This window comes from Zootermopsis nevadensis, unplaced genomic scaffold (assembly GCF_977971745.1).
Source record: "Zootermopsis nevadensis isolate Lab colony 2312 unplaced genomic scaffold, Znev_1.0 Znev_ptg000028l, whole genome shotgun sequence".
In the NCBI taxonomy this organism is placed as follows: Eukaryota; Metazoa; Arthropoda; class Insecta; order Blattodea; family Termopsidae; genus Zootermopsis; species Zootermopsis nevadensis.
In genome coordinates, this window is record NW_028259160.1 from 18,582,147 (window position 1) to 18,606,597 (window position 24,451).

Sequence of the window (24,451 nt, forward strand, 5' to 3'; positions counted from 1 at the left end):
ATTTTCAAACAGAAAATAAGCAGCTCTCATGCAAATATTTAACAGATCCATAATGTTATAATTTTTTAGGATGGAATGCTCAATAAAGATGTGATACATGTTGACATTACTTCTGATGACTTGAAAGACTTCATCTACTGGCACATTGGTGAAGAAGCAAACAATATCATAACTGGCCAAGAAGAGCCAACTTCAAACTTTTAGTACCCCCTGTAAATGTCCAAGAATATGCATCAGTTTAACAACAACAACACACCTTCATCACACAAAACTTCAACGTAACAAGGTTAAATGCATTTCAGGAAGAGTACCTTGGCTTCTAGCAAAACCTTCTCTTAATACAGACATAAATGACAGAAATGTCAGCATGTTATTCTGATTCTGAAGAGTTTGCATTGAATAAATTTGATACTGACTACACATGACTTAGAATAACATACTAATGAATTCAGAAAATTAAACATAACATGACAGAAAGTAATGACAAGATAATAGAACACTCTTTTAATCCTAGCACATCATAACACTCCAGATTCACCAGTTTACTGCCTTCAAATATTAAGTGTAGAACATTATTTTATGAAACATGATCAAGTGGTTACAGTTTCTGTTTTACATTCATGAGATTTCAAGATTTCTGTCTTCTGGGTTATTGCGCTGTGTAGTCTGGTCGATGTTAACCAACGTTTCAGAGGTCATACTGCCTCCGTCATCAGGGCCTGATGACGGAGGCAGTATGACATCTGAAACGTTGGTTAACATCGACCAGACTACACAGCGCAATAACCCAGAAGACAGAAATCTTCATATTCACCGCTGTGAGAACCTCAAGTCTTACATGAGATTTCAAGTTCAGAAACTCAGCCTGGGGGCCAGCTATCCTCACTGAGGTATTATGTATGCTTTTCATTAGTAATTTCAGGCACAGGAAGCCAAGTCTTTCAACATGAACAGTCTGCCATTCTAAGGATTAGTTTGCATCTATCACTTGAATTCAAACATTCAACTCCTTTCAGTGATACGACTCTGAGACTGGATGCTGTGAGGTGTGAAAGGGCTGTTGCACAGATGACTATAGGTCTGTTGCTTCAAAATATGATGCCAACCCATAACACAAAGAAGTGTTGTATGCACTAAGAGTGGGAGGCCTAGTAAAGATAACACACTGTAAACATTCCATAAATTCTAAACAGTATACTAATGTGTCATACTGTGTTACAAGTTTAAATACTTCACAGCTGAAACACATTTCCTGTTGCATATAACCTGGGTATTAGGAAAATTTTCACAATTATTATTGCTCAATTTCATCTTCAATTTTAAAACAGTAAAATGCACAAAAATAATGGTTTTAAAATAGTAAGTAATGTGTTCTTAAATCCTCACAATCAGTTATTGAAATATGATGTAACTAAACAAGGTACAGAACAATAAAACTAGACATTTGAAATTCTGGGTTCTCATGGCAGTGAAGATGTTGATCTTGTTGTTCTGGGTAGTAATACTGTGTAGACTTGTAGGTAGACAACAATGTTTTGGAAAAAAACATACTTTTCCATCTTCACCCCTGAAGATAAACAACTAGACATTTAATTCCATCCAGGTAACTGTGTGTGGACATTTAAAAAGAGCATACTACTGAGGCATTATTCCTTGAAAATGCATATTCAGGTTCACTGTAGCCTTTTTGATGGTTCTTTCACAGTTTAGATACAACTTCAAAGCTGATGATGGAAACAGTATGTTTCTACAAAATTCTGGTATCTACCTACAAGTCCACATTGTAACCAGACCCAGAACATCAACTTCACTGCCATGAGAAACCCAAAATCTCAAAGCTCTAGTTCTTTCTTTTTCCCCCTGTATCTTGTTTAGTTAAAATAGTTTAGAATGAAGTGGTTTGGACATTTAAGAGAATGAAGATTATTACAAATAAAGATAAATGGAAGACAACCGAAGGGCACACCCTGCATTTGATAGATGGACCAAGTTGAGAGGGATGTGGAGATGAGATGAGAGGAGAGGAGGAGATTGGAGGAGGGTATATGAAATGCAAAAAATGGGCACACAGACAGCTGAAGACTTGTATGCTAAGTCAATCTACAAGTGTGGAAATGACTCAAGGAAGAATAACAATACTATCATGACAAATACTGCAGGACTTGATGCAACTTTGATAATAAGTAACCTGTCCAAATAAATATTTAAAAGTTAAACACCAAAACATCCGTTGGTTCATACTTGCAATGTGAATAACAAACTTCTTTAAAACTTAAAATATTATTTATCTTAAACTTCATATCTGTGGCACAGCACTTCGTTGCTCCAAGTAATACATTTGTATAATCATGGGAAAACTACTTGGTGCATGAGTAACTGTTAAGGGTAGCTCGTAATGGCCAGAGTGGAAGTCTTGGCCACACCTTGCAGAAAACATATATCTCAGGTTTCAGATGTGGATAGCAGTTCAAGTCCACAGTCAAATGCATTTCAAATTGCTACAAATTTACTAGAATTATAACAACACCTACATGCTAATTTGTTTACTGATTACAGTACCACAGCACATTGGTTGCTAAGTGTTTGGGTTAAAATGAATGGGCAAGATAATATAAATCTTAATTTAAAAGAACGAATATGTGGTGGAAGGTTCCTTGAGCATCTGGAGGTGCAGCATAAGAAAGAACTTCAGAACCACTGGATCTAGAAAATTAGATTATGAATGGACCAAACTGTACTACATTTTGAAAGGTCTCCCACATTCTGTTGTGTGAGTGACATGACTCCCCCCCACAAAGCTTCATGTCTAAACAAACCTACATTAACTTAAGATTTTATGTTAATTTGTAAATGTGTTGTATGATTTTTACATCCCCAAGTTTTGTTACAGGTAAAAGGCATCAGTGTTGTATGTTCAATGTACATTACCCAAACAGTTTAAATTCATTTGTTCACTCAGTAACATATTTTGTCACACAAAATACAAAATGAGCATGGCTGTATGCTGTAGATGCCCATCATTTACATGACAACCGTAATCACTTAAATTCCTATCATAACTTGAAGCGTAGTCATATCAAATGTCTGAGTCTAGCATAACTAATTGATTAGTGATACAGAATTATTGCACAATGGGACTAGCTGTACCACACTCCCAACCTGAATGGCCTGGTAAAGTTTACCAACAGGTGTCATGCCAGCAGCACTGCTACTGGTACCAGTTTGCTGAACAGAACCTGGGGGAACACCAACTGGCTTTGGAACAACAGGTGGTAATGGTACAAATATATCGCTACCAACTCTATTGGCCATCACAATTTTAGCGTGGTCACTTGATACAGTATGGCACTGGGCCAACACCGGAAGCTTAAACTCAATTGCTGTAGTCCCTTTCTTTTCTGGAATGATGTTCCCTACATTTGTTGATGAAGCTTCACTCACACTATTCAGAACACCATCAGTATCCTTCAAATGTGAAGAAGACTGTATACTCTGCGGTAACAGTTTCAAATTGAACAGTTTAGACATATTGCTATCAATGAATGGAGCTTCATTGTAAATTGTTAAATCAATCTTGTTTGAAACTGAAGGTGACTGGATGCTTTGTGTAACTGGATTCACCTCTGCAACAGCATTTGAGGCTCTATTCACATCGTAAACAACTGAACAATCCTTGTCTCTTGAGGACGGCACAGTTTGTTTTCTTTCTTTAGTAAGGAGTTGCATACTCAGTGGTCCCACTTTCACAAGCTTCCGTGTCATCTTCATTTCGTTCCTTGAGCATGGCACATTTTGAAGTAATCCTGCCACTTTCTCTGCTTTTATGGTTTCTTCAAAAGTGTCTGACTCCCCATTCGTAAGACTATCAAAACACTCTTCATTCACACTGATATCAAATTTTTTATTACTGATACCTTGTTCTGGCTGTGGATGGTGACCTGTCCTGACAATACATGATTCTGAATGGTGCCTTGAGAACAGCTTCTTTCTCACTGACTTCTGAGAGCCTGACATCTCCAGGGACTCCAGGCGTTTCAGTTCTATCTCTGCCACATGGAAGATGTCACTGAGGGAGCCGTCATCTTCAGCAAGATGGTAAGCCTTTCTCTTGCTCGGTCCCGACCGACACTCACTTCTAATGTGAGTAAACATTTCACAACTTCCTGTGACAAGGAAGTATAATATTGCACAATTTCCATTTCATAACAATACATCACGAGATTTATATTTCCTGAGAAGCAGAAAATTAAATGCAGTAATGGTATCACCATTTTCAGTTGTATAATTTACAAACTTTTGGGCCAAAAATTTATTTCTAAAAATGTGGTGCATAAAATACGTTAATTTTACTTTTCATAAAGTGTAAATTTTGCACATTTGTTGAGGTTAGGAATGTTATGACTGCATAATAGTGATAAATGATAAGTAATATGTGAACAAAGCATAATTTTCCATTCTTTTCCCCATACTATATGTCACATGTTACACACTTTCAAACTACTACTTATTATTGCTAATTTAACATGAGTCATAATAAAATGATAGGAACTAACTTGCCTGTTATGAAAACAACACACAAAATCTTTCCAGGAGCCCCAAAGACAACAAAGTTATTTTTTAAGATAGCTCCTCCTACTTCACCACCCTTCAATTGTCAAACTTACTATGATTGACAAAGGGTATGTTGAGATGCTGTGCCATACAGTCTGATAGAAATTAACAAACATCTGAGAAGCAAGCACCTCCAAACCTTCGATCACTTTCTATCAGACTACATGGTGCAACATTCAAGAAAATGGTAATCATCGCACTTGCCTCCGTGAGATCCTGAAGTCTAATGGATGTTATGTTGATAAAGATATAACCTTTTGTACATCATTATGTTGTCTTTGAAGTTTGAAAAAGTCAAGATTAAAAAATAAAATAAATTACTTCAATAACAAAGAGAACACAGCAATCTCCATTGTGTAACACTTGTCCATTATTTCAGAAGCCTTTACTATGAACTAGTATGTAAATCACAAGGTAGGTCACATGCAAAGGCACAAATTACATGATTAGTTACTTATATCTGTATCTATTTACTCAAAAATGTGTCACTAAAAGTTGGAGGTAAAAAAATGTTATTGAATTTCTTTTCTGAGAATCTCTGTCCAAATACTGATGCGTGGAAACTATCTGAATAAAAATAGATGTAAGCAAGTGCAAAAGTTGAAGCAATTAACAGGTATCTGAGTCAAGGTTGCTGTCACAATTTCTTCATAAACAAAATCACAGGAACAAAGACTGATTCATTATGTAAGTCTACCAAAGAGCAGAACATCAATATACTATTTGAAGATGATCAAATACTCATAGCTATGGCTATCTGGTATTTCTTTTACATCAAAACTTCTGACACTATCAGTGAAAAAATTAATCACACATTTAACAGCAGTCCCATAGATCTCTGATACGGATAATATGCATCCCAAAGTATGCACCACCTCCACTGTTCTTACTCAATTATGACACATGATCACACCTGAGTCACATTGTTTTCTCTTGTGGTGTTTGATGCTGGCTTTAAAACTCAGCAACGGCTTCTGCAGCCTCAGGTATGAGGCGTTGCCCAGCAGGGAGTGCCGAGTTGCTTGAAACTGTTGAATATCTGAAGCAATAACACAAGCTAAGATAATCATCCAATAGATGGCAGTAAACTTGTAAGCAACAATTGTTTGAAAATTGCTGTCTTCTGGGTTGTTGTACTGTGCAGTCTGGTAGAAATTTACTGATGCTTCAGAGGTCCTTGCTACCTCCATCTTCACGGCAATGAGTGATGAATACAGCAAGGACCTTTGAAACATTGGTAAATTTCTACCAGACATGGAGCAAGAACCCATAACTCACTGCCATGAAAACCTCAAATCCTACCAACAATTGCTTGATATTCTGATGTAATCTTCAGTCTCTTGGTTTATTCTTAGTTTATTTAATAATGTTTTCTCAACTGTGTAAAAACTAGACGTCACTAAATGGAAGGGCAACTGTAAATGATAAATTAGTAAGAATGTGGTTGAGGTGTATTTTAAGGTAGTATTCTCAGCATCTGCCTGGAAGAACTAAATAAAACTATGACAAGATTCTGAACTGAGAAATAAAAATGAATACATAGCATGAGTGCTGACCACTACATTTCTACAACAGTTATAGGGTGAACACTTATAAATTAACAAAACAAAGTATGACACTGCTCTCACCTTGGTCAGAGAACACTGCTGCCTCTACCTGTGGTCCAATGTATTTAAATGCTGGCTTGCGGACATTACTTTCAACACCTGGCACCTTACAAATCAAGCCAACTGATGTGAAGATGTTGGCAATGTCGTACAGCCGTCTCACTTTGGTCTTAAGCCGCACAGCTTTGGTCCCACCTGATGCTGACTGTCCACTAGGATTGGCATGCTGGCAGCATGGCAATACATCAGTTTCTTCTATGTTCTTATCCACCATGTTTTTACTAAGTAGAACTGATGTTGCAAAATCAAGATTCACCAAATCTGACTGCAAAAGAAACAAATATACTTATCCTCTGCAAGGGTTTCATTAATTGCCACTGAATAAAACCTTCCATGTTCACGTTTCTCACTACCCTACTTACTCTATCATATAAGGTTTCTGAACCATATTAAAAGTCTATCTGTGTTCACAGCATAATTACCTGTATCTCGCATGGAGTTTCTCATAGGTTACAGTAAAATGTTTGGAAGTCACTCACCTAATTAGTTAGATGATTACAAAGTCTGTCATGTAATTACTTTTTATTAGCTTTGCATCTAAAAATGAACCAAACTACTGCCTTCATAGTTCCATCAATTTATTACCTATTATGTTAAGTTAATGTGTGATCAAATAAAGGTGGTTCACTTCTGACACTAGATGCACGGCTCAAGGACAAGTTTTGGAGAAAAGAGAAAAGGTTTCATGCAGAGAAAGCTTCACCTCAGGCTTTGACTGACTGACCTCATGCAGCAAATCTGACTTGCCTTGCTAGAGATGAGGAACAGCATGATAAATCTTTGGCTCAAGACACCCAGTGAACGCTCCGCACAACTGTCCAGGAAAAGTGTGGTATCTGTCTGAGAACTCTCACCCATCTCAGTTGAATCCTGCAACATGAAAGATACTCTCATTCCATATATTACTTACTTAGGATACTTAGGTGACCCATTCTTCAGTGCCTTCAGCATCTGCGAGTCCAACTTTTCATTGGCTTTGATCTATTACACAGTTGGTAGGACTCCTTGGATGAGTGATCAGCCCATTGCAAGGCCTCTATCTGTACACAGGACAGCAGAACACAGAAAGATGCGGACAAAGATCCATGCCTCGAGCGTGATTCGAACCCACGGTCCCAGTGACCAAGTGGCACAAGGCCCACGCCTCAGACCACATGGCCACTGTGATGGCACATTCCATATATTAATGCTCTATAATTATTAAGAAATAACTAATTGTTGTAAAAAACAATTTACTGGGAACCTGGATCAATTTAGACACCCTGAGGTGGCACCAGCTTTTACACTCAATCTAGGAACTGTTCACAAATGTAAAATGTCTGCCACAGCAACCAATCTACTCCCCAACACCCTGACATGTATTATATCTTTAGCTAAAAAGCTATACTGATTAATTTCACAATATATAAGAAGAATGCTAACCACTGCACAAGTTGTCCTGTATGGCAGACTTTCAGGTAAAGCCAATGCAGCATGAGGCAACCTAGGTATCTGCACAAACACTCTACGTTTATGTTGCATTATTGACTTTTTAATGACATGTAACAGTTCTGAATGAGGTGGGAAGATAGTCATTAATGATGGGTAAGTAATGAAGTGGAAGGAAATGACTGCAGCTTATATCAAAGCATTACCCAAGAATTTGCAAGGAGAGAATGATCAAAACTGCAGGGGGGGAAAAGAAGGAAAAAAACCGTCACAATAGCCCATAACCCAGCCAAATCTTAAAACAATGTACATGCAGAACACAAGTTTAGTGTGACACTACTACACCAACAAGCTGTTATTGTGCGTTATGTGTGCAAGAAATGAACGCTTATTAAACTGGTCCTTTGAACATGATTAATGCAAGAACTGATAGACAGGTTTATATGAAATTTGGTATGGATGTTATACCAATGGAGGCTACCCTAAACTCATACTCTTTTATTTCCAGCAATCAGCAATAGCAACATGGCAGATGGATGAACACGTGAGATTATAGTGACGTAGCATTACTTAATATATGTTCAAACAATGATAAATGGTAAAAGACTTTGAACAAACACACAACTCTGGTATAGTAATTCTTTATACATTGCAAAACAACATAGTTGCTGCATGAAACAATCTGACTTGACCAAGACTAGATCCCATGATCGACTGCATACGAATCCAATATGATACCACAGAGCTACTCACACTGTTGAAGTAAACTCTTTTCTGAATATTATCTATTGTCCAAATACTAAATAAAATCAATAAAAATCATGATGTTTCGGAGATATACTCCCATTTCTGAAATGTCATGGCTTTTATTGATTTTATTTAGTATTTGGACAATAGATAATATTCAGAAAACAGTTTACTTCAACAATGCACCATCATCACAAAATTTTAGAATTGAGTTACTCACACTGTGTTATGTTGTAGATTTATATTACCTGAAGAAAACATTACAAACACATGATTTGAAAAGTTGGCACTTAAAGCTGTTTATTTAATGTAGTCTGGTAGATATTGACTGATGCTTAAGTGGTGCTTACTACTTCCACCATCAGGCCCTGCATCTACAATTATCTACCAGACTACATGGCATAGGATGCCAGAAGACAGCAGTCTTCATGCATGTTGCCATGAGAACCTGACATCTTACATTTAAAATGTATGTTCATGCATTTTTGGGATTGCAATGGCACAGTTTGTGATTACATCTAATGTTAAAAACATACATTTATTTTCACACTGTATGCAAGCTAATGCTATGCTTATATGGACAATACTTATGGTAATGTTACACAGTATAATATGTGCATTATAGGGTATATTTTTTATGTCAGGAGCATTCAGAATACAAAAATGCAAAGAACACATGTAAAAAGTGTTTTCAGTATGGTTTACACCTTTCTAGTCCTGTTCATTACTGAATATGTAACAAAGCCAATTAACTAGATTGCCATCTTTCACTGACAACACAACAACTTGTTTTGAATTCATCAGCTTCTTATGTCTCTTTGATTTCTGTATATCACTTTTCACATTCTGTTCACTTGAACAACATGTTTCAAACCAATGTGTCCATCACAGACTACAGACTTCTTATGTCTCACAGAATGTTACTTCCAAAACTGTAATGGTAAAAACCATGAATTAAAAGATATTGTTCCAAAATATGCTATAGGCTGAGACCATTTTTCAGTGGTGAGCACCACTGCCTAACATCAGAAGGACCTGAACTCAAATCTTGACCCAGAAAAGGGTCATTCATATTATGTTGCTTTTGTGATTTTCCTCAGCCCTACCAAACACATGTTAGGTAAATACTTTAAAACAGGCCATGACAAATGCCTTCCACATACTCTTCAAATCATTATCTTGATATATGCCTTGATTTTGTAGTTATTCATCTGTTTTTACAGCACTGAGTATATCAGAAACAGCACAATTGTCTACATAACTATCATCACTATCACTGGCACATGAATCATCAATGAGACTGTCATCAGAACTGTACAAAAATCATAAATTTTGTTGTCACTCAAATGAATTGGACAGGAGTACAGAATATTCAGACTTCTATTCAATGCAGCCATTCATACAGCATTCAAAGGAACATAGTTTCAGCATCCAATACACCATCATAGAGTCTTCATACTATTATAAATTCACACATAATGGCAGTACCAAATAAGATATAAGTGCTTCAAAACAAAATAATGAAAAACTAATAGATGCATACAGAATTCCCACTATATGATACTATGTACAAAACAGAAGCACAAAACTTTATCTAGGTTTAAGGATGTCTCTCAAAACTATTAAGGAAATTAGAATTGCCATGCTCAGACAAATTGAAGTGATTACATTTTTCTTCCCATGTTAAGATTACTGCAAAATGAAGCAAAACTGATAAAGACCTATGTATCGATAGGAAGGGCAAACTATCATCTTCAAAGACATCAAAGCAGTATCAAACATGCATCATAGGTGCTAGTGCCGTATGCACTATGTCAGTGACATAGAGCAATGAGGTTACCATCACCAAAGGGGAAGAAGGTTGGCATCTGAGGGTTAAATATCCCAATGAAGACATAAATGACACAATCATACAACTCATATGACACTAAACTAAACCAATCAACCATACACAGGTCTAGTAATGTAACATCCTCTGCCACCTTGAAGTCTTACCCAGCTCTCCACAGAGACATCATTCCGCAGTTTGGGCTGCGGTGGGGTGTGCTCACATGGGTCCAGCAGACTATGTGTCTGCAAGATGATATCACTGCATTCCAATTCAGGCTGCCAGGAGTCAGTGATTGCCTCATTACAACTGCCTGCAACCACACAACCCAGGTTGGTCTTCCGCTTCAATTGCAGGGAATGTACCTATAGACATATAAAAAAAATGTATACAAGCAGGTGAACATAGTCACATGCTAATAAATGAGCTGTCATTTTTTGATGTAATCCCCCAACTTCTTCACACATCTTACTTCAATCCACAAGCTTCCTGATGCCAGCTGCAAAGAATGTTTTCAGTTATGTATGAAGCCACATACGCACTGTGTCCTTGACCTCTCTTCAACAGCTGCAAATCAACATCTACATAATGTATCTTTGAGTAGCCCAAAAATATGGTAATGAGGAGGCACGATCTGGAATGTATGCTGGGTGATGGAGATTCTTGGATTTTAGTTTCTGAATTGTTTCAATAGTCACTGCTGCTGTATGCCAAGCATTGCCATGATGTAAAAATATAACTTTGTCAGCATTCTTCTGCATTCATCATATATTCACAAACCTGGTAGTGCTCAAGGGTGAGCTCATTAAAGTCCCAAAACAGTGTCAACATTACTTTGATAGCAAAAGGCACACCTTTTAATTTTTTGGTCCTGGGCAATGACATGTTTCCACTTCATGATTTCATGTTTGCCTGCAGGTTCATAGTGCCTGAGACAATTCACTGCAGGAAAGTCTCTCCTTCATGATATCGCTGCAAAAGATGCAGGCACTTTCCATGCAAGCCTGTTTATACTCATCTGTAAGCTGCGTTCACACCCACCTTGTACAAATTTCGTTGATATCCATGATACTCATGGATGACAGAATATGCAGATCCACAGTTGATGTTCGATTTGTTGGCTATATTAGTGGCAGGAAACTATCTGTCCTCTTGAACAAAAGGATTAACTTGTTGAACATTGTCTACCATTCATGAAGTGGTCAGATGACTTGGGCAGTATTCATCAGCAATACTTGTTCTGCCACTTTGGAATCATTCCACCCATTTGTACACCTTCCTTTGCATAATATTTTCCTCCATAATCTGCTAATATTCCTCTATGAATCTTGGAAGGTTTTACCCCCTCTGACCACAAAAATCATATGACAGCATGTTGCTCAATGTTTACATTATGATTACATAAGCTTCACTGAATGTAATACCTACCCCAAGCCATGCCCAGACTTGGCACAGTATGTAGTGTGCATGATCCAAAAAAGTGGTCTAAAAAAATTACCAAGATTTTACATGCAAACTGCCCTTACCTTTTTATACCCTTCATAATTTAATGAGTGGTCAAATAATAAAAATATGCCAACTTTAAAGGTTATTAAAGAATAGCCCACTGAAATGACAAGCACAGAATTTATTATATTTGTCATATCTAATTCCAGAGAATGTCATTTTTTGTTAAGAATACATGAATAAACTCAAAATTAAATCACACAAAACAGTAAAATTTTGTTATAAAAACAATGTAACTCGTGTATGTTTAGCAGTAGCAGAGCATCCATGCTGCCATGTTAGCATGGCTAACATTTTGAAAATGAAAATATTGGGTCACAGTTGCGCAGTCTGAGGCGCGGGCCTTGTACCGCTTGGTCACTGGAACCGTGAATTCGAATCCCACTCAAGTCATGGATGTTTGTCCGCGTTTTTCTGTGTTGTGCTGTCCTGTGTACAGGCAGAGGCCTTGCGATGGGCCAATCCCTCGTCCAAGGAGTCCTACCAAATGTCTATAAATCAAGCCAACAAAAAGTTGGGACCCGCAGTGCTCAGGCACTTGAAGAACGGGTTGTTCCCAGTATCCCCGTCTTACTATCATGGTTCAATGATACTCTATACACTGGGACATACAGAACTGATCACAAAATGCATCTTCAGCAACTCCAGTCAGCAAGTCTCTGTTAGCCATAAAGAACATACCTGTTATTAGCCAACCAGTCCTGGCCTAATACGAGCCCAGTGTTAGTGCAGGCACATTCAGAAGAGACATGATACAATGTAGACTTGAGAGGCAAAGGGGCTGTGTAATCTTCCAACCTACGATGACAAATGTCTGAACCTAACATACTTTAGTTCCTTCTATGACACATTTTCTATACAGTTGCATCATATTTTGTATGACTTTAACTGTGTAACCTTTGTTGTACACATGTACTATGTTGTAACTTTTCATGGAAGATGGAGTTTGTGACTGGGTTGTACAGAACTTACTAAAACACACTTCTGCTCTTAAGAATAAAATCACTGAAACAGGCAGACCAATCCCTATTCTCACAGAAATGATGAAACAATCAAAATCTACTATGGCTGAACACAGCATGAACCTAGGTCAGTGGTATTCAACCTTTTTAGTTCGCGTACCCCAAGATATAATTTCTCTTCAACATTGTACCCCCAAAGTTGTTGGTGTATAATTCAAGTTATACATAGTATATAATCTACATCTAAAATAAATTAAATAAATTACGTTACTGATTATTCAGTGTTTATCATAAAATATTATGTATTTTTTTAAATTTCACGTACCCCTTAAGATGTCTTCGCGTACCCCAGGTTGAATACCACTAACCTAGACCATCACATTCAGTTGCAGAACACCAGTATTCTGGACAAAAAATCCAGATGCTGGACTGGATCATCAGTGAAATGATAGCGCTGAACAGGGAGAATATCTTCTCACTAAGTAGGTCATGGAAACCTCATAAGCAGGCTCTCCTCAAGGTCATGATGCACACATCCCTTCATCTCCGTCTACTTGTGGTCCTTGTAAGGACTTTCCTTGATAGTTGTCCTTCTCATTGTTGTTCCCCCATCCTTTCTCTTAGTTTGCTTCCTTTAATTGCCCAGTCCACCCATCATTCTACTACATCCATGATCCACCACTCACTCTCCACATACCCTCCTCCTTCAGTTGTGACTGCCCTTAAATGTTAAAGGTATAAGCTATTTGCAGTATGTGGGGGGCCTAAATGCCTGAGTTTACATCTGTCATCTGTGGCTTCTACTTTGGTCCAAGTTAGGTCCAGTTACTTAACTGCCTGTACATCTGTCTATTTCAGTCACATTAGCAGTACTACTAAGATACCTCAGCCATCCACAGGACACCGAGAAAGAACAGACATCACAACAGCAACACTGCGATCCTGATACTATAGGATCTCACCCAACAGCAATTAAAGCTGGCACAAATGGTGGTCCACAGGCTGATAGCCTTATTACTGCATCGACAATTTACCAATTATAAAACAAACAATTTTAACACATTCTTATATACCATTTTACACTTGAAATTATTATTTTAAGAAGTTAAAGGTTTTTTAACATTCTGTATTTGTGAATTTTAAGCTTAGTTAAGATTCAAGATATTCACTGAAAAAGGTAAAATCATGTCATATTTTATCATCATACCTATAATATGAGCACTATATTATTCAACTATTAAATAATTAAAGGAGTAAGCAGTGCCAAGAACATCATGAAGAATACACCGTATGTTCAGAAGAAAACACAACACGAAGCTCTCTTACAAGTTAAAGGGTGGATGCTGAACACCTGACCTACAAATGTTAACTTCCAAGAAAGAGGATGACAACATACCTGGTTATGCAGTCCAAGCCGCAATGCCAATCCCTTCAATAATGCCAGTGTATTATGCAACTGTTGACACCCATACCACATATAGCGTTTTTTTGCAACCTGCAATCATCATCCATTTTTAGACACAGTAACTGTTAGTTATGACATGCCTCTCTCATTTATTGCACATGCAACAAATCTGCATTGAATGAGTAGATTCTCATGAAATTTAGTATCTGTAATTCTTCACAAATTTACTAACAACCACAGTTTTACATAAAGGCATAAATGTGTTCTGAGATACATTGCAGGATATAAGTCTGTATTCATTAAGGATACAGTCATGACAGGTTACGTATATTTTCTTCACAGGTCTTGATGTCTGGTCTGCATATGAAACGTACTTTGCATAATGAGGTATGGTATCAGTACTGATTAATAACTAATTGTTAACTACTATAAGCTTCTGGTCATTCTTAAATGTTGAGTAATAAACGCACATTAGACAGCCATGGTAGCTCAGGCCTTACAGTAACTGACTACAGACTGGACACCTGGGATTCAATTCTCAGCAGGGGCAAAGGAATTTTCTTCTAAACTCTGTGTCCAGAACAGCTCTGGGGCCAACACAGTCCCCTAAGTAAAGGGTATTGGCAGTCTTTTCCCCAGAAGTAAATTGCAGCCAGGGACTGACACTGACCATTTGTCCCAATCTAGCACCAAGAATGCGTAGGAGCTGTAAATCCATTATTCCCCATAAGCACCTTCATGGTGTGTACTGGATACTGCTTTATTTGAAAAACACATTTACTTGTGATGTGTTTCTTTATACGCTAAACAAGGATGAGATGGACAAGACATGTAACAAACATGTGGAAGTGAAATAAAATATTGGTTGGAATGCCTAAGAATAAGAGACCATTCGGAGACTCAGGAGTAGAAGAAGATAATATAAAGTTGGATCTTAGAGAAATATGCCATGAGGATAATGAATAAATTCACGTGGTTCAAGATGTGGGGCTGATATCAGGTGCTTACAAACGTTCAGGTGTCAGTTAAGTAGTCAACAACTTTCCAATTCTGTAATATGATAATTGTTTATTTTTTTAATCTAATTAAGTCCAATGGAAGAAAGGTGAGATACAAATAATGTTGCCTGGAAGGAATGTGGAAAACCACTTTCAAATAGTCTAAAATGTTTTTACAATCAAAAGGTTTCTGACAGTTTCAATTTAATGTTTCATATAGTTTGTTGTTTAATAAAAATTCACTGTTGTGTAGTATCTTTCATTCCTTCAGCAAGAATCTTAACCCTTATTATCCCAATATACCCAAATATGGAATGTGAACAGCATGTTTTCCTGACCCAGGATTTTCTTCTGGGCACACTAAAAGGCCAGCACAACTTATGTGTGTAGGTTCTGCAACAAATTATTTATGTCTGCTAGTTTCTTATTTTATTCTGCCTGTTGTTTTGTATGGATGTGAAACATGGTCTCTCACTCTGAGGGACAAACATAGATTACAGGTATTTGAGAACAGGGTGTTGAGGAGGATATTTGGGCCTAATGCATAATGATGAGCTTAAAAATTTGTCAGGGTCATTAAGTCAAGAAGAATGAGATGGGCGGGTCATGTGGTATGCATGGATGGGGTGTTCACCGGGTATTGGTCAGGAAGCCTGAGGGGAAGAGACCTCTTGGGAGACCTAGACGTAGATGGGAGGATAATCTCAGGTTGGATCTATTGAAGATAGGAGTTGATGGATTTTGTTGGCCCAGGACAGGGTCCGGTGGAGGGCTTTGGTTAATTTGGTGATGTACCTTCAGGTTCCATAGGCCATCTAGTTAGTTGGTTAGTTTCTTATTTATGTGGGCTACACATGCTATCACCAAAATACAAAATACACACAATATTCTGAACCCCTTAGCCATGGTCAGAAACAACGCATTGATTCATAAGGCAACTTCATTGCTTCTGAAGGAAATAAAACAACTCAAAGATATGTTAAAATGGCACTACCTACAGCTCAGATGTACCAAGAAACATTAAATTATATCTACACTCCATTCAATAGTCTTAAAACCTTGCATACAGTGTATTGTATTGGAATATAAAATATGCATACAAACAAAACTGTTTACACTATGAAGGACACTAATGCCAAATGCATTTTTACCTCAAGAGGTCATCATCAGTGGCAAAAAATAAGTTAATTCATATATGTAAGACTTGAGGTTCTCACAGCGGTGAATATGAAGATTTCTGTCTTCTGGGTTATTGCGCTGTGTAGTCTGGTCGATGTTAACCAACGTTTCAGAGGTCATACTGCCTCCGTCATCGGGGCGACTTGATAGTGAAGAACTCCACCGAATTCATCAATACTATCAAGTCGCTCCGCGTGGGTCCTGGGGACATCATGGTTAGTTTCGATGTCGTGTCCCTCTTCACCATGGTACCCGTTGGTGATGCCCTACGTCTCCTGGAACGGCACTTCGATGGCGACGTCTTGAGGCTGTTCCACCTGGTACTAACCTCTTCATATTTCAAGTTCGGCGGCCGGTTCTACGAACAGACCGACGGGGTGGCTATGGGTTCCCCACTATCACCTGTCATCGCCAATTTCTACATGGAGAACTTTGAAGAAATGGCGGTGGACGGGGCGACTTTCAAGCCCCTCTGCTGGTTCCGTTACGTAGACGACACGTTTGTCATCTGGCCCCACGGCCCTGACAAGCTCGCGGAGTTCCTCAGCCACCTCAACAGCATTCACGAGAGCATCCAGTTCACCATGGAGACTGAAAAGGACGGCCATCTCCCATTCCTCGACATAGACATTCACCGGAAACCTGACGGCTCATTAGGCCACAAGGTGTACCGGAAACCAACCCATACCGACCTTTACCTCAACTCCAATTCCCATCACCACCCGTCCAACAAACAGGCCGTGCTCTCGACCCTGGTACACAGGGCTAAAGCCCTTTGCGACCACGACAGCCTACAGAGTGAACTGGAGGCACTCACCACCACCTTCAGGAAAAACGGATACAGCAACCGTCAGATTCAGAAAGCTCTCAATCCGCCTGCGAGGCTGCCACCGCCTACTGAAAAACCAGCCTCGGTTGCCTACCTGCCCTACGTCGGGACGACCTTCAACCGCATAAGCAGGTTGCTGGCCAGGCACGACATCAAGTCTGTTGGTCTTCCGCCAAAGAAAATTCCCAGTTTTCTCCGGCCGGTAAAGGACGACCTAGGACTGAAGACGCCTGGCGTATACAGAGTTCCCTGCGAGTGCGGAAAAGTCTACATCGGCCAGACAGGCCGTTCCGTTGAGGCCAGGATCAAGGAGCACGAACGCCACATCCGGCTCGGGCAGCCCGAGAAATCTGCGGTTGCTGAACACCGCTTCAACTTGGAGCACAAGATACAGCTAGAGGACACTTCTATCCTCTCCTCAAAAACCGGCTACATGGACCGGTTAATCAGGGAAGCCATCGAGATCGAACTTTATCCTGATAACTTTAACAGGGAAGATGGACTTCACCTGAGCCGGTCCTGGAAGCCTCTGATCCACACACTCCGAGGACTCCGAGAACGAGCAAGAGTGCGCCGCCAGAACCAACCAGACCAGTAACTCGGCCCCTTTCAGGGCCTTTATCCATACAACTACACTCACCTTTCTCTCTCTACTTTCTCTCCCTCTCCCACCCTCGCCCACGTGCTACCATTGGTCCACTCCCATACCTGCTCCCATTGGCTCGGGGCAGGCTACACCTTTCACGTCCCTGCCTATAAAATCCAACTCCTCACACCCTATTGGCATATCTTTGCCGACCACATCAGAGCACTAACTGAGAGGTTTGACTCGAGGTTAGCTGGTGTGGGGAACCCCTTAGTTCGGCAACTCGGAAGACACTCGTGCCGAATGAGGGCTGCCAGAGTTCACCCAAGGGCAACCGAGGGCGACTGATGTTCAGCAGGCCAGCCGAAGCCATCCCCAAAAGACGGCCAAGTCAGCACAACGAGTGGTTAGACTACTCGGCTACCCTGACTGAGGTTTTCCGTGCTTTCCTCAGTTGTAAGGCGAATGCCAGGGTATAACTTAATAGGGGCACGGCCCGCCACCCTTCCCCCCGATCATGGAGGCCATCAGCTGAAGTGATCTTCCCCCCATGCCGCAGAGGCCTTCAGCCGAAACGGCCCCTCCCTCTCTGGGTTCATACCCCAGAGACCCAACCAACCAAATTCCTTCGACAACTTGCCTGACAGGATAACCTCCCATCAGCAGCAACAAATCCCAGTTTGAATGGTCGAGGCTCCCGCCACGACGAAACCCCGTTAGCGTTAGCAAAATTTCCGTTCTTATATTACGACCGTTTACCATTTCCAGCAATGCGTCTTGTGCGCAGGAATGGTTTCACCTAGGTAGGGACGATGCTTGCGCTTGCGCAGGCCTCTGCCCTCAGTTAGCTTCTTTGGTTGGTTGGTTTCCTATTGGCATATTCATCGCCCTGATGACGGAGGCAGTATGACCTCTGAAACGTTGGTTAACATCGACCAGACTACACAGCGCAATAACCCAGAAGACAGAAATCTTTAATTCATATAATATAAATCAAAAGATTATGATTTTTAACAGAGCATAAAGATAAGTTCTTTAAAAAGCATATTTAGTAACACTTCACTGGATGTTGGTTGCACAGGAGTTGGTGTATTACATTGGGCACTTAGCTATTAGTCCACTGGTATGATGTCTATTGCTGGTCTACGGTGAGCTGTGGTTGTGTCGTCTGTGCCTGTGAACTTCAACTAAGCGTAGGCATTACTGTCAGTTTTGAAATGTGTAGGGTATATATTAACTTTGAAATCAGGGTGGCCAACTATTGCATATGAAATGTACTTTATTCTATTGGAATTATGGGTGTTATGATCGTTTATGACGTTATGGTTTTTGCTATATATATACACACACACACCCCTCTAGTTGGACACCCCTCTATATTGGACACTTTTAATTGGTACCGGCAAATATCCTACAATTTTACATATCCACAATACCCTATATCTTGGACAGCCCTTTTGTTGTAAGTTGGACAGGTGCATGCATGCACTTAGCTTCAGTGCTTTTATGAGAACCGTTTACAGTTAGTATTTTGTTGTTTTGAATTTCTGACTGATGAATGCCTTCTACCTGAGGATTAGCTTATGGTTGAGGATGTGAGACATTGAACACATCATTGGAATGCAGTGAAAGTGTATAGTTATTCTTTTGTTGAACCCTTCACTGGACTACAGTACATATTGCTGGTACAGTTTTAACTTTGTCAGTACTGTGCTTACAACTGAGTTAAACAGTGTTAACAGAAATTGGAACGGTATGCTTTCGCTCATAACCAACAAGGAATGGTTGAAACTTTATTCGGATTGCGGCGAAAATTAAAAAGAGGATGGCAAATTCCAAGATAAAAGCAAAAAAGCAGTGTCTTGTGACGGACTTTACAAGAAATAAGTGACATCATATGTTGAGCTACTGCCGTAAGTACAATTAAAAAAATACATTCTGAACATTTAAAATTTAATTGAGGCTAGGGTGTAATGTGCAACCTTGAGAGTGGGTTTCAAAAGATTATTATTACTGTCATTAATTCTTAATTCGAGCAAGCCTACAGTAGTTAGTGTATGTAAGTAACTAGATTACATTGTCGGTAAACGTAAAGTATTGGTGCCCTTCCCTTTGAGCTTATACATGCAAGTTTAATTTACTGAAAACAAAATTTGTAAAAATTTAATTTACCCTTTTGATTTTTCTTATCAATAATTTCCTTTTTGGGAAGGGCTCCATAATACTCTACAATTACCACTTTGTCATTACACCACAATTTGAAAGGATGATTTTCTCCTTTCCCGCTATCCTGGACACCTCCGTAAGTTGGACACATTATCGGGGAACCGCAAGTGTTCAAGTTAGAGAGGTTTTACTGTATATATATTTTTTCTAAAATATCAAGCATTTTACCTTTCGAGGCTATTCTTAACATGTCCATGATGTCTTCCATAGAGCCGTGTTCATGTCCGTGGTCGAGAATGTGTTGGGCGTATTTTGATTTTGTTAAGTTGAATCTAATGTCGTGGACATGTTCTTTAAATCTGTTTTTGAAATCCCTACCGGTTTGGCCAATATACACCTGCTCGCAGCTACCGCATTTTAACTGGTATACACCACTTTTATTGTATTTGTTATCTTGTTTTTTGAATTGTACAAGAATTTTATGGTGTTACTGACTTTGTAGGCTACTTTGACATTCGTTTTTTTGAATATTTTGGTTACCACTTTGTCATTACACCACAATTTGAAAGGATGATTTTCTCCTTTCCCGCTATCCTGGACACCTCCGTAAGTTGGACACATTATCGGGGAACCGCAAGTGTTCAAGTTAGAGAGGTTTTACTGTATATATATTTTTTCTAAAATATCAAGCATTTTACCTTTCGAGGCTATTCTTAACATGTCCATGATGTCTTCCATAGAGCCGTGTTCATGTCCGTGGTCGAGAATGTGTTGGGCGTATTTTGATTTTGTTAAGTTGAATCTAATGTCGTGGACATGTTCTTTAAATCTGTTTTTGAAATCCCTACCGGTTTGGCCAATATACACCTGCTCGCAGCTACCGCATTTTAACTGGTATACACCACTTTTATTGTATTTGTTATCTTGTTTTTTGAATTGTACAAGAATTTTATGGTGTTACTGACTTTGTAGGCTACTTTGACATTCGTTTTTTTGAATATTTTGGTGAGTGTTCTAATATTACTATCAAAGAATGTGAAACTGGACCATATTTTACCATTTGTTGTGGGTTGGAGTACACTGATACGGGGTTTAGGTGTTTTAATTAGGTTATAGGATCTTATGACATCATTAAAGTTGTAACCGTTGTTGTATCCTATTTCTAGGATGAGCTTAGTTTCTTTATCAAATTCTTCTTTGCAGAATGGTATTTTGTGCAATCTGTTCACAAGGAAATTGAATGCAGCTTGTTTGTGAGAATTAGGATGGTTAGATGTTTTATGTATTACTATGTCTGAGTATGTGGGTTTCCTGTAGATGCCCAATTGGAATTTTTTTGTGTGTCTATGGATGGTGAGGCCTAAAAAGTTACTTTTATTATTATTTTTGAAACACATTTGGCATTAGAGTCCTTCACAGTGTAAACAGTTTTGTTTGTATGCCTATTTTATATTCCATTCAATAGGTTATTAATGTGGTCCTGCAAAGAACACGTCATCCACACCAAGAAAACATGCAAGATACTGATGAGTACAACAATGAATGGACATTTAAAGTGGGGACCCACAAGAAACAATGCATTAGGAGCGTCCATACCATTACCAGTAGAACATCTGACTTGACAGCCAAGCACACATATCAGAACAACAAAGACTGAAGTCCACACACCATTTTTATGCTGCTTATTACAGCAATTCTCCTGTAGAAGAGATGAAGCAGTACTTGTGACCAATGCTGTTTCCTCCATGTTCTATGCTTCCTACTCTTAACAACAATTATGACAATTTATGAACAATCAGATCTCTCTAAGAAAAAAAAACTTAAACATCACAGCAGCAGGTGGGTTGTGTATTATCCTATGCTTTATGAATCATATTAAAACACATCTTTTAGGACAGTATGTTAATGTGAAAGCACACAGCACCCACATTAGTAAATGAACTACATATTACCTTCTTTATTTATAACAGGTTCATATTTGAGATGATTTGTTAAAGCATATACCTGTGACCTTTTTTTAACCTGTCTCCAGGATTTTGTTCACTTTGCAAAAAGATGCTCTTTTAACATTTTTATCATAAACAGTTTTGAAGAAATGCATATTTTTCAAAAAGGGCTTACTTCTTATATTCAATCATGTAAGCTGGGGCCAGAATGCCGCGAGGAAGGATTTAAAAACAGAATAAGAAATGTTTCTGTGTGTTTACCTTTGCAGCCATCTGCAGACTCTCCAAAACATTTACAATATCATAGATCCTCCTGCGTTCTGTTCCCAGGTTGTTGGCAGCCTGGTCCAGTGAAATCACCATGTAATCTCCAGGTGACAGATTCAGAGGGAACAACTGTAGGAATCTGCAAGCAACAGTATGATATTACAGCACTGCAGCAAGGCAATGGGGGACAATGCATATAATAAAAAGTACAGACTGATATAATGAAAAATACAAAGTGTAATGTGGCTGTTGCATGCTGAAATTGAGGAAGATGACAAAAACAACAAACAAATATGCTCAAACAAATGCTATACACCCTTACAAAAGATTTAAAGCCCAACTCAAAGTACAATATTCTGTTGATGTGATCCTGGATACCAATTGGCACACTCCATTATGTTTATAATCATATCATACACAATTCAATCCCAATGAATGTATGTATATGGGCTACAACAAAGATATGGGTTGCACCACAAAATATTTCCTCTTAGACAGAAAATATTAGATGGCTATTTAACGAAACGTTTCACAGCATGACAAAAGAGGGCTGGCAACCAGTGTGAGAACGAGTAAAATAGCTGGAAAAGAAGAAGAGGCAAGGAATTGTTATGACACAACTGACATAATAATCATCAATTTAAGAAGTATAGAAAGTGACAGCAGCAGCAGAGGTGAAGAATCGATATATTCTAAGGAAAGTGTTCCATGACTTCAACAGATGATACATGTCAGGTGAATAGTCATTGCTTTTAACCCATGCCTTCACTGCCATGCCCTGCCTCCAAACTGCCTTTTCTGTGACTTTAATCACACTCAGAGATATATGACACACAGTGTGAAATCATATATACTTAAAACCAAAAAATTGTGTGATATATTGGAGCAGGTAATTTTTTGGCAGGTATTCACAACACTGAAATAAATCAAGTCAGTCGACAGCACTTAATTAACACCTATGTCAACAATTCTCTGGAACCCCCCCATTATTAAACTCCATATTTTGGAACATGGCTGTCTTCTGGGTTATAGTGCTGTGTAGTCTAGCATAAGTTTACCAATGTTTCAGAGGTCCTTGTTACCTCCATCTCTGATGATGGAGGCAGCAAGGACCTCTGAAACAATTGGTAAATACTTATGTGATATGGAATACAAAGGTATAATGTACTATACAGAAGTCCAGTGGCTGACTTGTCACTGGATGCTTAAATGTGAATGATTTTGGGTCAGAAATTTAATAATTTCTGGAAATTAAGAGAAAATTCTTCCTCAGCATTGTGATAAGTGTGACATGAATTACATTAGACCAACCACACTTATAAACCTAAATCAGTGTCTATATAACACACAGTAAAGAGAAAGTAAAAGTGAAGAATATAGTGAAGTCCCTCAAGTAAGTCAAGTATGCTGAAAAAATTAAACCAAGCTTAACCTTCTGAGTCCCCATTAACCATAAATTTATAACATTAGGACATTAACTTACATTGTTATTGCTATTTATTTAGAAAGAATTAAGATATACATATAGTACCTGTTGCATAATAAATTGAGAGATTTCTCTTTCCTCGATTTCAAATGTTCATCTGGTAGCTGCTGCACAGACCCCAAAGACAATCGCTTCTTCACTTTGGGAACATCTTCCTTGTTAATACAAGCATCAGTGGTACAATTCCTTTCGAGGCTGCTGGCAACTTTCGTGAGTAATTTTAAATTTGCAGTAGGAGATAATGGATTTGTTCCATCTTCACATTTTCCCAAATGATTGATTTCGCTTAATATTTTCCTTCCAGGGGACATATTCACATTCATTCTCGTTACGCTATACTCATCAGCCTCGCAATTATCTGCAATTAACCCACTGCATATTACAAATTGCAATGAAGCCTACACTTAACCACTAAGGTCTCTAAATAATGCTTATGTTACACTGTAAAATATTACACAGAAAATAAAACTTTATACGGAAAGAGACCTTATATTAAATGTAATTATATATGTGTCAATATATTTCAAAGATTTGCTTCACCTGTTTAAGGTATTTCCAAAAATAAAAGATCTCTCTTCATAACAAACATGACTTTGCAGTATACCAGCATTCTAATTTTAGCGCGAGACTCAAGATCATTGATACCAAAATACACAATTTATCTGAAACCTACTGCAAAATAACCAGAAGAATGGACGTGAATTCTGGCAACATATTAGTGACGATTTCGACAAATTCTTTCAATTTCGATGCAGTAGAAGACTGGTTCACAGAAAATCGTTCTACAGTTCCTCAATTCCACACAACTCCAGAATTTAATTTGTACTCTGATGATGCCAC

General features: G+C 38.6%; 1 protein-coding gene across 1 annotated transcript; it reads right to left on the reverse strand.

The window, feature by feature from the left end:
• Positions 1-732: 732 nt before the first annotated feature.
• Positions 733-24,451, reverse strand: LOC110838244 (uncharacterized). Its single transcript, XM_022081274.2, has 9 exons — positions 24,152-24,451; positions 23,657-23,969; positions 22,120-22,264; positions 14,146-14,244; positions 10,449-10,646; positions 7,026-7,148; positions 6,240-6,543; positions 5,525-5,650; positions 733-4,163 (listed from the first exon to the last, which is right to left on the reverse strand). Exons 2-9 carry the CDS (start codon positions 23,932-23,934, stop codon positions 3,100-3,102), a joined length of 2,337 nt encoding a protein of 778 aa, XP_021936966.1. The 5' UTR covers positions 23,935-23,969; positions 24,152-24,451; the 3' UTR covers positions 733-3,099.